The 15,188-nt window shown below is 34.8% G+C and overlaps 1 protein-coding gene across 2 annotated transcripts in view; it reads right to left on the bottom strand.

Annotated features, from left to right (window-relative positions):
- PFKP (phosphofructokinase, platelet) overlaps positions 1-15,188 on the bottom strand; it is a 46,494-nt gene that overhangs the window by 23,487 nt on the left and 7,819 nt on the right. For both annotated transcript variants that reach the window (XM_068934332.1, XM_068934331.1), the window contains exons 2-11: positions 14,159-14,232; positions 7,515-7,592; positions 6,427-6,616; positions 3,678-3,843; positions 2,880-2,924; positions 2,674-2,782; positions 2,151-2,246; positions 1,289-1,381; positions 740-865; positions 82-146 (exon numbers count right to left, since the gene is read on the bottom strand). In XM_068934332.1, coding sequence (XP_068790433.1) covers positions 82-146; positions 740-865; positions 1,289-1,381; positions 2,151-2,246; positions 2,674-2,782; positions 2,880-2,924; positions 3,678-3,843; positions 6,427-6,616; positions 7,515-7,592; positions 14,159-14,232 — 1,042 coding nt within the window. The remainder of the gene's footprint in view (positions 1-81; positions 147-739; positions 866-1,288; positions 1,382-2,150; positions 2,247-2,673; positions 2,783-2,879; positions 2,925-3,677; positions 3,844-6,426; positions 6,617-7,514; positions 7,593-14,158; positions 14,233-15,188) is intronic.

Below are 15,188 nucleotides of genomic sequence, written 5' to 3'. Positions count from 1 at the left end.
GAAATGTCAAGCATTAGAAGAACGGCAAAGCAATTCACCCTCTGCTAAAACAAATACTTTGGTATGAATTATGGGCCATACCTTCCACGAAGCCTCACAGCCTCAACAAATCTTCCTTCATCCATGGCCTTCTGTACTTCTTGAGTCTTGAAAGAAGTGGTTGATTATTTAATACATTTAAAAGAAAAATAAGTTGATCATTTAATAAGTCTCTGTGAAAGGATCATTCTGAGCTAGTTTTCCAAACTGGAAACCCCTTCCCCCCCCCCCCCCAACTGATATTTGATTAATGATGTACATCTTATCCTAAATATAGGAGAAAATCAGAGTAGAAACAGACACCTCAAGTCTCCCTGAAAGGGCATTCTATTTATTTTGCATTTTCAGTTGTTTTTCAGTTAAAGCAGAGGTAGCACTGAATAGCTTTGGTGAAAGAAACCTGACTGCTGTATAATGCATAAATAGATGCGATTTCTGAAGAACTTGCTGTAGAGATAAAAGGAAGACGACCTGATGTGAAATTATTAGTTAAGCAAATTTAAAAACAAAATTTTCATTCTTGTTTGTCAGTGGTTTGCAAGTAAATAATAACACAAAGAACACGTTTAAAGTTCATTATTCCCAAACACAGATTAAGTGTTGCACACACTTCCATCAGAGTTAACTGCAACAGACCATCGACTATTGTGCACAGTGGTCTGTTGTAGCTGAACAAACCGGCTCTTTGCCAGAAACTCACCATCTGCACACACTCCATTAAAGGCAGACGGACAGCCTGGTTTCCAGACAGGGACACAACACAGGCAGGCGTATCTGGAGTAGCTTCTAGAAGAGCAAGTACAGCTTCCACACCCATACGGCTTGCCTGAAAACAGAATGCATTTGGGCGTTCAAGCAAGCACTTACAAGTAAATGGCTTCCAATCACAGAAATGGTCAAGATTTCTCTGTAAATCAAGTTGAAAGACAGTTATTCCTTGGTAGCTGAAATTATAGGTGACAGGATATTAAACAGCCTGCTATAAAGTAAGCAAGACTGTTCTTATAGCTTTGCTTTTAATCCTACTAAAGTTTCCTCTTATGCAAAATGCTTCACTTTATTGAACTTAGAGCTATTCAGTCAGTTAATTTAGGACAATAATTGTATTTGTCAGGTTCAATAGGTGAAGCACATTATTCATTTGTGGGGTGGAGTGGGAATCAAAACTCTAATGAAAAGTGCTAAGGAAGTAAAAGCAAACTGCCTAATAGTAGCATTTGGTGCCATGAGTTACTGTAGGTTCACTCACCAAAATTCTGTCAAAAGCTGAAGGGGTTCCACCTCTTTGCACGTGACCCAAGATAGTTACCCGGGTGTCAAAACCGAGCCGCTGAACCACAAGCTACAAATAATTTCAAAATACAGTGGTTTTGTTAGCACCATTATTTTATATATGCATATATTAGCACTACTCTGCTCTAAATGCTATTGGAATAATGAAATTCTACATAATTCTACCTAGAATTAAACTCCAGGTTCCTAATCTAAAGGAACATTTTACTTAAAAATGTAATCATTAGATTGCAATGCTTTAACTGCAGAAAGTTATAATGGCTTCGTTATGCACAGTTCTCAACCTTATAAAAACAAGCCCGAACATTATAACTAAAACACTTGAAAGAAGATCAGCTACAATAGGTTTTATTTACTCCTGTTTTATCTATGCGTAGCACTACGTATCCTGAAAGATTCTGAGTAAAACTTAGTGAATAAAGCACCAAGACTTTCTGTAACGTAGGCATTATTATTTCACTCTGAATGGGAGAGATCATTATTTAAATTTCACAAGAAGCATAAAGTAAAATCAGACTGCAATTACTAATTTGAGCAGATTTCAGACTCTCTTTGCATGATGGCACCCTTGAAGCGGATGTTTTGGACTGTCATCTTATTTTCCCAGAGAAAAGGTCCTAATCTGACCTGAAATAATACTCATTTATTTCAGTGGGTTCTGTATTCAGACAAGAAAACAAAGTGTAACATATAAATAATAAACTGTATTAGAAGCTACGTTATAGGAACAGGTTTACTTTACAGACATTTTACTGTTAGGAACAAGCCCTAAATTAAGGGCGAAACAGAAAGCACATCATAGGGATGTTGACACTTACATCCTTAACCTTCTCTGACGTGATAGGTTTGTTGTGACAATCAATAGCTCCTTCAGCTACGATAATAATATTCAGCCTTTTCTTTCGTGCACGATTCTATAAAAACAAAAAGCACATCCATACAAGAAAAGTCTGAAAAAGTCTTACAGCACAATTTTGAAAGCAAATGCTACATTTTAAACTGCATGGGTTTGTAGGAATATTTCTTATATTTGATTATTGTAGAGTTCTTTTACATTATCTCTTCATAAAAGTGTTTTCATGGGTGAAGTGAAGCATTGTGCATCAAAATAATGTGGAAAGGTACACACTGGTTATACAGCAACAGTTTTACATAATCCTTACAGTATATCTTATCATTCTTCAAACAACTGTAGAAGGCAGGAAAGAAACCTTAAGATCAAACAACACCAAAGACTTGCTGAAAGGTCTGATCATGTTGTTAAATCACTATATATATCACTTATTTTTAAACAAGTGTATGCAAGGTATACACAAAATCCAAAACACAGGAATAGATTACCTCTGAAAGCTTAACACACATTGAATCCTCCCATCCTTCTTCTGGCGGGTATTCAGGAATAAATACCCAATCTGCACCACAGGCTAAGGCACTAACGAGAGCTAGATACCTAATAAACAAGAGTAATTAGACAGTTATGCTTCAGATTTCTTAATTTTTGATAGTTTTATCTGTACCAAACGCAAACTGTTTAGGACAGTACATACCCACAGTGTCTTCCCATAACCTCCAAGACAAACGTCCTCTGATGGCTGTAAAATTAGAAAACAAATTAACTCCAATACTGCAACACAAAAATCCAACGCAAATTCCTGCAACTGGCAGTTCATATCAGACGATATTCTGCGTTTACCACGTTTGTCACAGACGGTCTTCATTATCAGAATTAAATGCTATATTAAACCTATGTTCCTTCTTTATAGATCTTCCATAGCATAATTCATTTTCACTACTACTTTCTTCTAAAACATGTAAGTGTACTCAGGCGAGAAGAGCTGAACATTCACTAGAAATGTAACTAAGTCTGCATCATTTAAAAATCACAATGATATAGCGTAACTTTTTGTGTATTCAAAATATCATTTAGTTGCTTGAAGTTTACCTATGGAAAGCTTATATGCAAATATATGCTACTTGATACTATTACATCAAGATATAGATTCAAGTAGTGCCTGAATTTTTTCTAGAATAAAAAGATTAAAAAGTCTATCCTCTAGGTGATACAATCTCTATGTTCAGATGTTTGAGGTACTGCCAGAACAGGCATGATGGAAAAGCAAAAATAAAAAACAATAAACAAACAAAAAGCCACCCACCACTGAGACTTGTGAAAAATACAACCAAAACGAACTTTTATTCACACCCTATAAATATTACATACACCATGTACCTGACTTATATAAGATGAACATAAATCGTCAGCTATCACGTGGCAACAGAAAACTTAGTACTTGAAAAAAACAACCGCGTATTTGTTATAATTTTCTGTTATATGCCCATTTTACCTCTGAGCAGTGGTCATGATGGCATCCACAACTTCAATGATTCTGTGCAAGGCTGAGTCAGTACCTATTGTCATATCAGTGCCACAGAAGTCATTGTCTATGGATCCAACCATTCCCACAATGTTGAGATAAGCGTACTTTTTAACGGCCTCTTCATCAATCTTTCCTATAAAGGAATACCCAGAAGAAAAACTATAAGATGAAAGAAAATTTTCACATTTTAGACGTTTTGCGTGGGTCCTCTGTTTTTATAAGCATCTAAAGTTTTTAAACATCATTCAATGTTTAGACAGTAAGGTTAGTTAAAGTGAAAAAGAAAAAAAGAAAAGCCAGTCAAACAACCAAATATAAGAATCTTGCATAGAACTCCTTACAGTAAGAAAGGAAACAAGAGCTTTTCAGTCAATTTCAAAGTGATAAACAGATTATGAAGTCTTGTGATCAGTCTTTAATATGATGCTTTATACAAATAATAGCATTCAAATAGTAGTCTCAGTGTACGGTGGGTAACAAGAAGAGCAAAAGGATGTAAACCGGATGTGAGTGGGCATATTCAAACAATCAAAAAAATAGGAGAAACAAAAGGTTAGCATTAAACTTCGGGGGGAAAAAAAATTAATTATCCCCTGCATCACTGAAAGGCTCCGATTTCACAGTTAATAAGCAAATAGAATAAGAAAGCTCCTCCTCTTAGTGTGCATCTCCTAGAACATCCATGAAAATGCTGAATCACCCAAGAGCTTGAAAGTATTTCATCTTTGAGTTCTTTAAGTGCTTAAAACTGCCTTAGCCTCTTTGGATGCGATGGTGCAAATATAATGCCAAATTTTTGAAAAGTATTTGAGAACTACATACCGGTAAGCTTAATGTCTTTCCCAGAGAACATAATAGAAATCATAATGAAAAAGTAACATTAGCATCCGTACAGATAAACACAGCATACTGAAGAAGAATCAAAAACGTTTTCTGTAAACGGAAATCCTTCACTACAAACCTTTTCTAGAGTTCATTAAGTGAGTTAATAATCACACAGATAAGGGATATGTGGTTACCATAGTCTACCTGGATTTCCAAAAAGCGTTGAAAAAATCTGTCCTCAAAGAGGACAATAAGTAGCCAGGGCATAAGGGAGAGAATGCTTTTGCATGGAATAAATAACATGAAACAGAGGGCTATAGTAAATGGCAACCTTAGGAAAGTTACCAGTGGAGTTCTACAAGGATCGGCACTGTTCAGCATATTCAGTAATATCCTAGAAAAGGGAATTAGCAGTAAGGAGCTAAAGTTTACTAATGAAACTTTTGATATGTTATTTGGGTAGTTAAGGCATGGGCTGACTTTTAAGAACCGCAGAAGGATCTTGCAAGACACAATAAACAATAAAATATCAGATTGAATTCAATGTAGATAAACATAGATCAATACACAAGAAATGTATCCTAGCATCACAAACAAAATAATGCTTTAATAAAGATTTTTAATCACTCAGGAGATAAATCCTAGTGTTACAAGAGATTGTTTCCATTAATAAATCAGCATCAATACTCAGTAGCAGTCAAAAAACCCAAATCAAAAAGTTAGAAAATATTAGGAAAGGAATAGAGAACAAAAAGGTTATTATACTACTGTATAATTCATGATTTGCTCTCATCTTCAATACTGGGTGCAGTTTGGTCCTTCCCACCTCAGAAAGGACATAGCAGAACTGGAAAAGGTTCACTGAAGTAGAAAGCTGATCAAAGGAACAGAACGACTTACATATAAGGAACACCTAAGCAAGCTAGGATTCTTCCATCTAGAAAAGAGATGACGAAGGGAAAATAAGACAGAAGTAAAATATTGAGTGGCATGCAGAGAGGAAGCCGGATCAATCATTCACTGTTCGTTCTAACACAAATTAGAGGACATAAATGAAACTAGCAGCCAGCAGAATCAAAATAAACAGAAGGAAAAGATTCTCCATTGTCTTCATGATCCAGTTAAAATGTAGACCTCCTTGCTACACAATGTTTTCATGCAGAAATTTATGTGCATTCAAGGAGAACGCGTATGTTCATGGAAGAGAAATTCTTTGCATGTTGCCAACACTATTTGGCTCTGGGAGTCCTGAAGACAAAAATGGATGGAAGCTGGAAGGGTACTTACATCTGAATATCATATAATATCAATATAGCATTGTATAAGTTTGTTCTGTTCTTACACTCGTCCCTAGATATTCTTTCAAGATGCTACCAAAGGAGGATATCAGGCTGGACACTGCCACTTGATGTTCTGAACTTAAACAAAGGTGACATATAGGCAGAAAAAGTAACACAACAACAACCAAAGTCTAATTTGTTGCAGCAAAGGAATTACAATCTCAGATTGGATTTGGGGGCAAAGAGCTTCTCAAGCAGTAGTGAAGAACATTCAAAGTTCAAAATCTGACAAAGATTCATACAGGGGGAAAAAGGATGGTGGGGTGGAAAATCCCCAAGAAACACCACACACACATAAGTACTTTTAGGAATACCATACAGATAGTTGCCTAGTAACTTATTTGATGTTTTTGAGCCTTTATGGTATACAGGAGAGGAAATAAAGAATTCAAGAACTAATACTTTATGGACAACTGTGTTATTTCCTAGAATGTATTTGATTTTTAAAGCTAAGAAATATCCTCTGAATATAGTTTGTGCATGTATAGTTTTGCTAGGTTGTTTCTTTGGGGGTTTGACTAAGCGTCTAGAAGGTCTAAGTGCAAACTTACCTTTCTGTGCCAGTTCTTCTAGAAGTCCGCTCCATTCTTCACGAAACAGATTGGCACCGGTTAAGCTACCATCTCCACCAATCACACAAAGATTAGTGATTCCTCTTTGTACCAAGTTGTAAGCTGCTTGCAGGCGGCCTTCCCGGGTACGAAAGGCTTTGCAGCGTGCGCTACCAATAACTGTACCTCCCTAGAAAAAGGAAGTATATCAGCTTTGCTTTACCTCATTCAGTATTTTATTGTGGGGTTTTCGTCTTGATTAATTACTAATGGTTACTAATGGGCATAATCCCCATCTTTAATTTTACACTGACTAAATAGTAACAAAGAATTATCAAATCTGTGGAAAATTATGTTTTCAAGAGGAGATAGGCACACCAAGGAAACAGGAAAATATGTTTGAAGATGACTGATAACGAACTACTGAAGGAAAATGTTGAGGGAATTGGGATTCATTTCAATAGTATTCCAGTTAATTGACTATTTTTTACTTTTTTTATGATGACAGTAGTAAGAGTGATACAATACTATGTTGTTAAGTATATGTTGAAAGCAGGTACAGAGATCCAAATGGCCACCTTGCCTGTGTAATAGAAATACGCAAACAAAGCCAGTGATATTACCAGAGATCTGGTAAACTGTACTATAATTATTCCTAAAGACTAGTTCTAAAACCTCTAAGAGAGAAAACCAACAGTGCTTCATAAGAAAACATTTGCCTTACAAAAATGCAGTTATTTTACACTTTGGTGCTATATTGTGGGGTTTTATTGTTTTTATTAAACGTAGGCTTGTCAATATGCATATTGACAAGCCTACATTGTTAGGAGACTAACAACTTATCATTTTGAAAATCTGGAACAAAGATTTTTCAAGATTGTGTATCTGTACAAAATACAGGACCCCCATCCTTATTCTGAAAAGGTCAAGCACTCATACTGCAAAAATCAGTGCTAAAAGTGGTATATGCTGGTCACAGCATTAAAATTACACAATTATGGGTGAAATTGTTAGCCTGGATCTAAAATTTTGGTTCGTTATTTAAAGTGAGAGGGTTTCGGGTTTTTTTCCCCTACCCTAACGCTTACCACTTGCAGGATACTTGAAACACTTTCCCATGAAACTTCAACAATATTATCACCTCCATCAACCATTCCTTGGTAACCCTGAAAAAGAAAAATATTTAAGAATTCCGATTTGAAAGCTTGTGTAATATTTCTACTGTAGTAATACTCACCTTATATATTTTAAGGTAACTTTAAAGTAATTTAAAAAACTGAATGAAAGATACTCATTTTAAATGAAACAATCTTAAGGCAGATACCAGATTAGAGGAAAGAAAGAGAGAAAAAAAGTGCTCCTATTGAAACATCAGTACCAAAGAACTTCAAGATAAAGCAAGACACCAAAATACACAGATACTCAATAAAATGCAACGGCAACATATTTTTCCTTTGTTAGGAATAAATATTCAGTAACTTTTGAAAAAAACTGGGAAGACCAGGGGACTTTGCAAATCGTTATGAATTGTACATTCTAAAAACATGACCTCAGCTTGTCTAGAAAGTATAGCTCAGAAATTTGTAAACTTTTGCCCCTAAGATACACGCAAAACAAAAGAATGAACAACAAGTGAAAATGTTTCACAGAGAAAGAAGAAATCAGGTCACAGTGCATTCTGTTTTTGGAGGCAGTTACACAATAAATAGATGAAAGAAATTTAGTAACTTGACTTGGGTGAATCATTTAAGAAATACCTTAATCTAAGTGGTCCTAAAAACAAATATACACAAATAGAAAAACCCAAAAGACTGTGTACTGTAATTAAAAACTACATTGATTTGAAAGAAGAAAAACTATTCAGTGAGCAGCTGCAGGTGTTTGTTACGCCTGGTTTTATTAACTCTCTGCGTAAATACTAACAGAAAGATAATGACAATTACAAACTTTTCCATTAAGTGATGTTGGCAACATTGATGAGAGAAAAAAAGGAAATACAAGGAATTCTAACCTGAGAAAAGCTAACTAATAGAGACAGCAGGAATAATAAAGTAGGAGTTATTATTCAACTTTCTGTCATGCAAATCTAAATGGAAATGATACACTAGATTTAAAAACAAAAAAACAAAAAAAACAAACTTTTAGATAACTCTATTCGCAAATAATCACGTTTAGGAACAAGGAATTCAACATTCTTCTGTATACAATACCAGGAAGACTGTAGGTATTTAGCTTTAGGCTTCTCAAATTAAATGGGAGTGGAAACAGAAGGAAGTTTAGAAGACAGTAAAACTGACAATATATAAACTGGAGGCACTTTGGTACAATCCAGATTATAAGCAGCTTTCACTCAGTAAGCAGTAACTCATAAATGTATTACATCTGAATTGGCCTTAAAAGTCATTCATATCACATGATTATTATAAAGATATTACTGACTTGAAATGTTATATAATTTTCCTTCAATAGCACAATATGATAAGACCATCAAGACAAAAAAAAACACTAGCAAAAAGTATGAGTTATTCAAATTAAACTTTCTAGGATTTTAATGCAGATTTTAAGGCAAAGTCTGTTGCTTCTGCTTAACGACATTTGACTAATGAACTTAGATCATGACACAATCAAGGCATGGTAAAGAAATGGACTAGATGAAAAAGAGACTGTTCTGGCTCTAATTTCTGTTATTCAACAGACCTTTTCGGTATGTTGCCTCCTCTCTAGATATCTTCAATACATATCTGATCTATGTATATCCAAAAATAGGAGCCTTGAAGCCAAGACAGTATTTGCACATTTCCTTCAAAACAGAAGAGCAACTTGGGGGAAAAAAAATGCTTATTTACTGAATTTCATCTAGACTTTTTTTTTTTTTTAAAAGTTTTTCCTCAGATAAAGTGCATCAGAGATCTTTAGATCCATTGGAATCTTTCTGTCTGATCTAAGCTTGATAAAGGCTAATAAATTAGTAAATTGCCCTATCAGAGATTTTTTTTAAAGCAATAAATCCAGAGTGTTCCTTGCATCACACAATAATGGATAGAGAGCTTTTCCCATCAGTGTTGCAACTACAGTTACATAGAAATTCATAGACAAAGGATGAATGAATGGAGTTCACTAATTTCCCTTCTAACATAGACTATAGCAAGCTGCACTACAATTTGGCAACAATACATAACACAGTTCACATATTTGCTCCAATCACTCATCGTCTATGTTTTCAGGAGGAGAAAGGAGAAAGAAAGAAAGAGAGGGAGAAAGGAAAAAAAAAATGGAGGGGGATATCTAACAGTCCAAGAAAGTAGTATATCAACACAGGTGCATCATATGAGCCGCATGACCAAAATGACAAATTAGCAACTTTAAAATCACGGGAAGGAGCAAATGGATAAACTGCTACTTGAAATTTGCTGGAAGATTTGAAGAGCCTTACAGCTAGGCTAAGGATAAGCTATGACTGATTTCTACACAATGGATTTTTAACATACAAATAACTCATGCATTCTGACCAGTAGTCCAAATAGATTCTTCTTTCTCTATGCAGACACATGATAACATGGACTGTATTAATAATTCATTTCACTACAAGGTGAGGACAGGGAACTTTTGGAACAGGCTTGATCCATTTTAGCTGTTGTATTAGCTTTTCTTAACTCAGTTCCGCTTGCCAAATGGGGAATGCTCTGAATAACATAGCTAGAATTTCAACTCTGTTCTTCCACAGCATTAGCAGATATAAAGAAACAGAATTAAAATTTTCTAGAAAAAGATATAGAGCAAGTGACCAAATATAACAAAAACATTAATAATGACTGTGTTTTCTCTGTTTACCATTTTAGTTAGTCGTCTATTTATCATTTAAACACTGATGGTAACCTGAGGACCAGGCAAACCTTTGTAAAGGTGGAATTCCAACTGAAATATCTTCATCAAATATTTCAATTTAATCAAATATTGCAAACTAAATCTTAGATTCAGTACTGTTACACTTGCTGATTACTTAAAACTACTGGCAGAAGTAGATATAGAAGTAGATATACCTTCTTTAAACAATAAAAAAGGGTGGGAGCCTGTCAATTTACATTTAAAACAAACAAATAAAAAAGCTTACTCAGATTATAAAGATAGCAGCTTGGATGCTAATATAGAACTACAGGGCAATTATGGAAAAATAACAAACTGTCAGAAATACAGTAAGTACTATAATTAAATATCCACCCCTTTTATACTTCTTCCTTCCTCTGTCCAATACCCGAAAATTCAAAGAAGAACAAGAGGGAACCTCTGTGCGTCATGCATTCACAGGGTACATACATACCTACACTGTAACTTGTGGGGACAGCAGCAGAGTTGGCAAACCTTCTGGCCAATCTTAACTCCACAAACAAAACAGTTTGGAAAAGAGTAAGCCATCTTCTCATAAACTGCATGAAACATTTGGGGTTTCAATAGCTATTTTTAACTACCGAGCTTTTTGGCTATTGCTAGCGCTCAACTACATAAAGAACTAGTTTTGCTGAGTGAACAAACCACCACATAAAAGACGAAGTTTTCCTCACAGAAATCTGTGAGTGCATACCATCACATTCCCAATGCTGGCCTCTTGTGAAAAAGACTCTTAATCAAGATGAAAAATCTAAGATTTTCATAGCTCAGTGGTTTAGAGCAAGCATCCACTGGGAACTACGTGCTTCAGTCCCAGAAAAAGGGGAAGTTATTTGTATAAATACTTTAAGACCTCAATTTCTAAAATGAATTGCCCTAAATGAGAGGCACCACTTTTCCCTCTCATTTGCAATAAGTAAAGAAATAAGAAAAAAAAATTAAGAAGGCGGGGGGGGGGGAAGAGAGAGAGACAGAGAGAGAGAGAGACAGAGAGAGAGAGAGACAGAGAGAGAGAGAGACAGAGAGAGAGAGAGACAGAGAGAGAGAGAGACAGAGAGAGAGAGAGACAGAGAGAGAGAGAGACAGAGAGAGAGAGAGACAGAGAGAGAGAATTGCTTCTAATTAGTGATGAAACTTAAACTAACCCTCTTATATCAGCCTGTTACTTTTAGATGTACTTTCATCTCCTAGATTTTCACAGCAGAAGTGAAACAAATCCATAAGCATTAAAATTGTAATCAAATAAGAGATGGATTTGGGGAAAAATGTGATATTAGTCAATGAAGGTGACTATAGATTAAATCTATTAAGCGAGTTGTATAGTGATAGGAGAGCTCATCTCTATCTTTCTTAAAAAGAAATATTTTACTACATGAATGTTAGTATCTTTGCCAGTACCAGCCAATATGAATAAAATGGGAACTGTCTAAATTAAGGATAGTTTCCACAACTAAATAGCAGATTTCCAGATGTTCTGATTTCAAAGAAACATTCTTTTTATAGCTACCAATACAATCAATTTGTACGTACTTATCTTGTTAATATATGTGACCCAGAAATGAAGCACAGAAAACTAAGAGTTTTACTTAGAACACGGAGCTACTTTTGCCTGCAGTTGTAGTAGACAGATGATTTTACAGTACAATAAGTTTTTAATAAGAGAAATAGGGGTTACAGGAGAAAATATAGAACAACTAGAGCAAAGTTAACCCTGTTTTTGGCTCTGATTTAAAAAAAAAATACACAAACACTTTCAGAATGTGGTCAGTTCAGGCTTTTTCTTCTCTTTTTTAGAGCAGCTGCAATACAGGTATCACTTCATTTTGACAGATACACGTATGGAAACTGTAAGCTAGAAGTGTGCTATTCTTTCTGCTTAATACAATTAATTCTATATTTGTTAAATTATAATTTAGAAAAACCTTATTAAAAGTACTAAATAAAACAACTCCAAGTATATGTAAAAATAAATCTCCTTTGTACACATCATGCAAAGGCTTATAATAGGGATTGTTAGTGTTAATGATGGTAAAATCTTAGGGTAAGACTTACGTTTGTCATCTCCCTTTGTTTCCTGTTTCAAAGGGCTGAAATTATGAAGCTGTTTCATTTCAAAGCTTTAGAAGAACAGTGTTCCTCCAAGATATTTACATGCATTGTGAAAGCAAACTGACTTAATATTTTAATCAAAACACAGAGACGAAAAAGCTCAAAATCCTATACTTTCTGAAGCGTAGAACTGATCTACAAGCAAAGTTCTTATTCAGAGGTATTTCCCATACTTACAGTGAAACATGTGCATCTCTGTCCCAGACTACACGGTACACAGAAGACAATGACAATACGTGACAGAGAGCCAAATCTCCAAATGTGGCTCAATTATTACAGTGACTTGATTTTTATATCAGTGTTCATTGTAAAACGTTTATGACTTCATATTGGCAATTTTTTAGCAATTAATAGAGAAGCATAATAACTTTAAATAATAGAATTTCAGTAAGTTCAGAAAAGCAAATCTGAAAACTTATCACTGAATGCACTTTGTGATATAGATAGCTTTTAAAAGGTAAAAAAAATAAACATACTAATAAGAACTATCACCTTGGAGTTAATCTTAAATTAACTATAATTAAAAAAAAAAAATCAAATTCTGATCTTTAAGACAGGCAGCCAAAATAATCCTTATTTACATAGAAGTATTTGACCCATTTCAGCAAGCCTACTAAATAGCTGCACACAAAGAATTCTAGAGGTTGGCAACGTAATGAGCACACACTAAGTATTCAGAGCTACTTGCTGTAGCGCTGTAGTGCAGAAGAATTTTGGAGTACAGTACTCTGCTTGTTTGCATGTCAATATACTTCAGGTCTCTTTAGTAACTTAACTTTAGGAATAAGCAGATACAGAAAGAAAATGGGTAAAAAGCTATCTTTTAAAAGTAAGCTGCACCGCACACATTTTGCCATTTGCATATCATGTTTTGTCCCTTATCAAAGGGTTATTATCATTTGTAACCACCCCAAACTTGTAAGTAGTTATATCAGAATTCTAGCGTAAACAGAACGACTTTTGGCTAAAAAGCGTTTACTGCATTGTGCAGTCCACATATTTCATACCAGCTGAAAGCAACTTTCAGGTTAAAGTCTAAGTATTAACTTATTCTTCCAATAAAATAACACTAGAGCATTTATATTAAATTTGTCTTTTAAATTTTCATGTCCAATAATTATTACATTACATAAGCTAACAGTCTTCATCTACGTGCAGTCATAAGCTTCAACCACAGAATTCTGACACACCTTCATTTTTTTACTTTGTTATAACCTTTCAATCTTTAGAACAGGAAGGGTGATGCCAGCCTGACAGTTCCCTGAGTCAAAAATAAGCTGTGCAATCTGTGCAACTGGGACGACGGCACAGATGTATCATATCCTGAGAAAAAAGACCGGGGGGGTCAAAGAGTTGAGAATTAGTAGTTTAACTAGGTTTAGAGGGGCAATTATGCAGTACAGTAATCGGAGCCAGAGAGGCACAACAAATTCATAGCTCACTGATAGCTGACAGCTATGTCTGTTTTTCCTCAATATTTTCAAGCTTCTGCAGGTACATGAAGAATTCCATATATTTAAAAAAATTTTTTTTAAATTAAATTGTTTCAGTATCTATGATGTGAAAAGTACTTTCCATTAAGATTAAAAAAAAAAATCGAAAAAAGTTGATATTAGATGGAATTATATCTACCTTTTTTTTAATTTTACACTATTAACTCTGTATGAGGATTCCACAGCAAAATAGTTCATATATCGTCAAAGAATAAATATAGACTGAATAAGACACAAAAACTAACCTCATAAACAAAATACACTTTGGCTTTAACATAGATTCCCATGCGTACTACTGCGCGGACAGCAGCATTCATACCTGGGAAGAGAAAGCAAATTCACATTGTTACAGGTTATCCAATTTTTCCTTTTATATATTGAAAATAGTTGTTAACAGGAAAGTTCCCAGTCCCAAATTTTCTTAGCCTCCTTAAAAAAGGAAATATTAACTCTTCCCTAAAGACAGTGATCAGCATCTATTAAAATAGAAATAGACTCAATGATACAAGAATCAGTCCATGAACATGAAGGGTTGGTTTATTTGCTTTGTTACAGGAATTATAGGGATGCCAATAAACACATTATTCAGATATTAAATTGCCACTGATGATAATAAAGAATTTTTAAAAGTAACAGCTACTAAATCCTACTCAGTGTCAGGAAGTAAATTCATTTTGTTAAAATGATTAGTTTTCAATCAGAAACACAAAACATGCAAGCAGTCAAAAATCTAGCTTCTTCAAAGGAGAGATTATGCCGCAACAGCCTTTTCCTGAGTTTTCCAAAGCAACACAGTTGTAAACACAATAGGTGTTGGGAGCCTAGCCAAAGCTCCTGAGGTTACCTACCCACTTAGAAAGAAAAAAGTAGCAAGTTAACACCAGCAGTGGTACTTAGGCACTTTTCTTAAGCACATCTGTGAAATAAGTCCAAATGATATTTTGCTTTCCTGAACGACAAGCTCACCCTGGAATTCTCTGCTCACAGACACCTGACAAGCTGTAAAACATAAAATCTTCCACTCTACTCCTATGGATTAAACACTTTTGACCACCTGAGGAAACAATATTTTTCTCAGAACCCTTTACAGAAGTTCCAGTGGTCCCCTACACGGTTCAAACGAATTTTCATCGTAACGCATGACTTTTGACATTGTGATGCAACTAACTCATTATTCAGGAAACTGCAATAAGTCATATACTAGTTCTATACAGTTTAAATAGGCATGAGAGTATCAAAAGCCTGAGGACACAAGAAATTTATACCTGAAGAAAT

Source organism: Struthio camelus, chromosome 2, assembly GCF_040807025.1.
Source record: "Struthio camelus isolate bStrCam1 chromosome 2, bStrCam1.hap1, whole genome shotgun sequence".
Taxonomy (NCBI): domain Eukaryota; kingdom Metazoa; phylum Chordata; class Aves; order Struthioniformes; family Struthionidae; genus Struthio; species Struthio camelus.
This window is presented reverse-complemented; position numbering and strand designations above follow the sequence as displayed.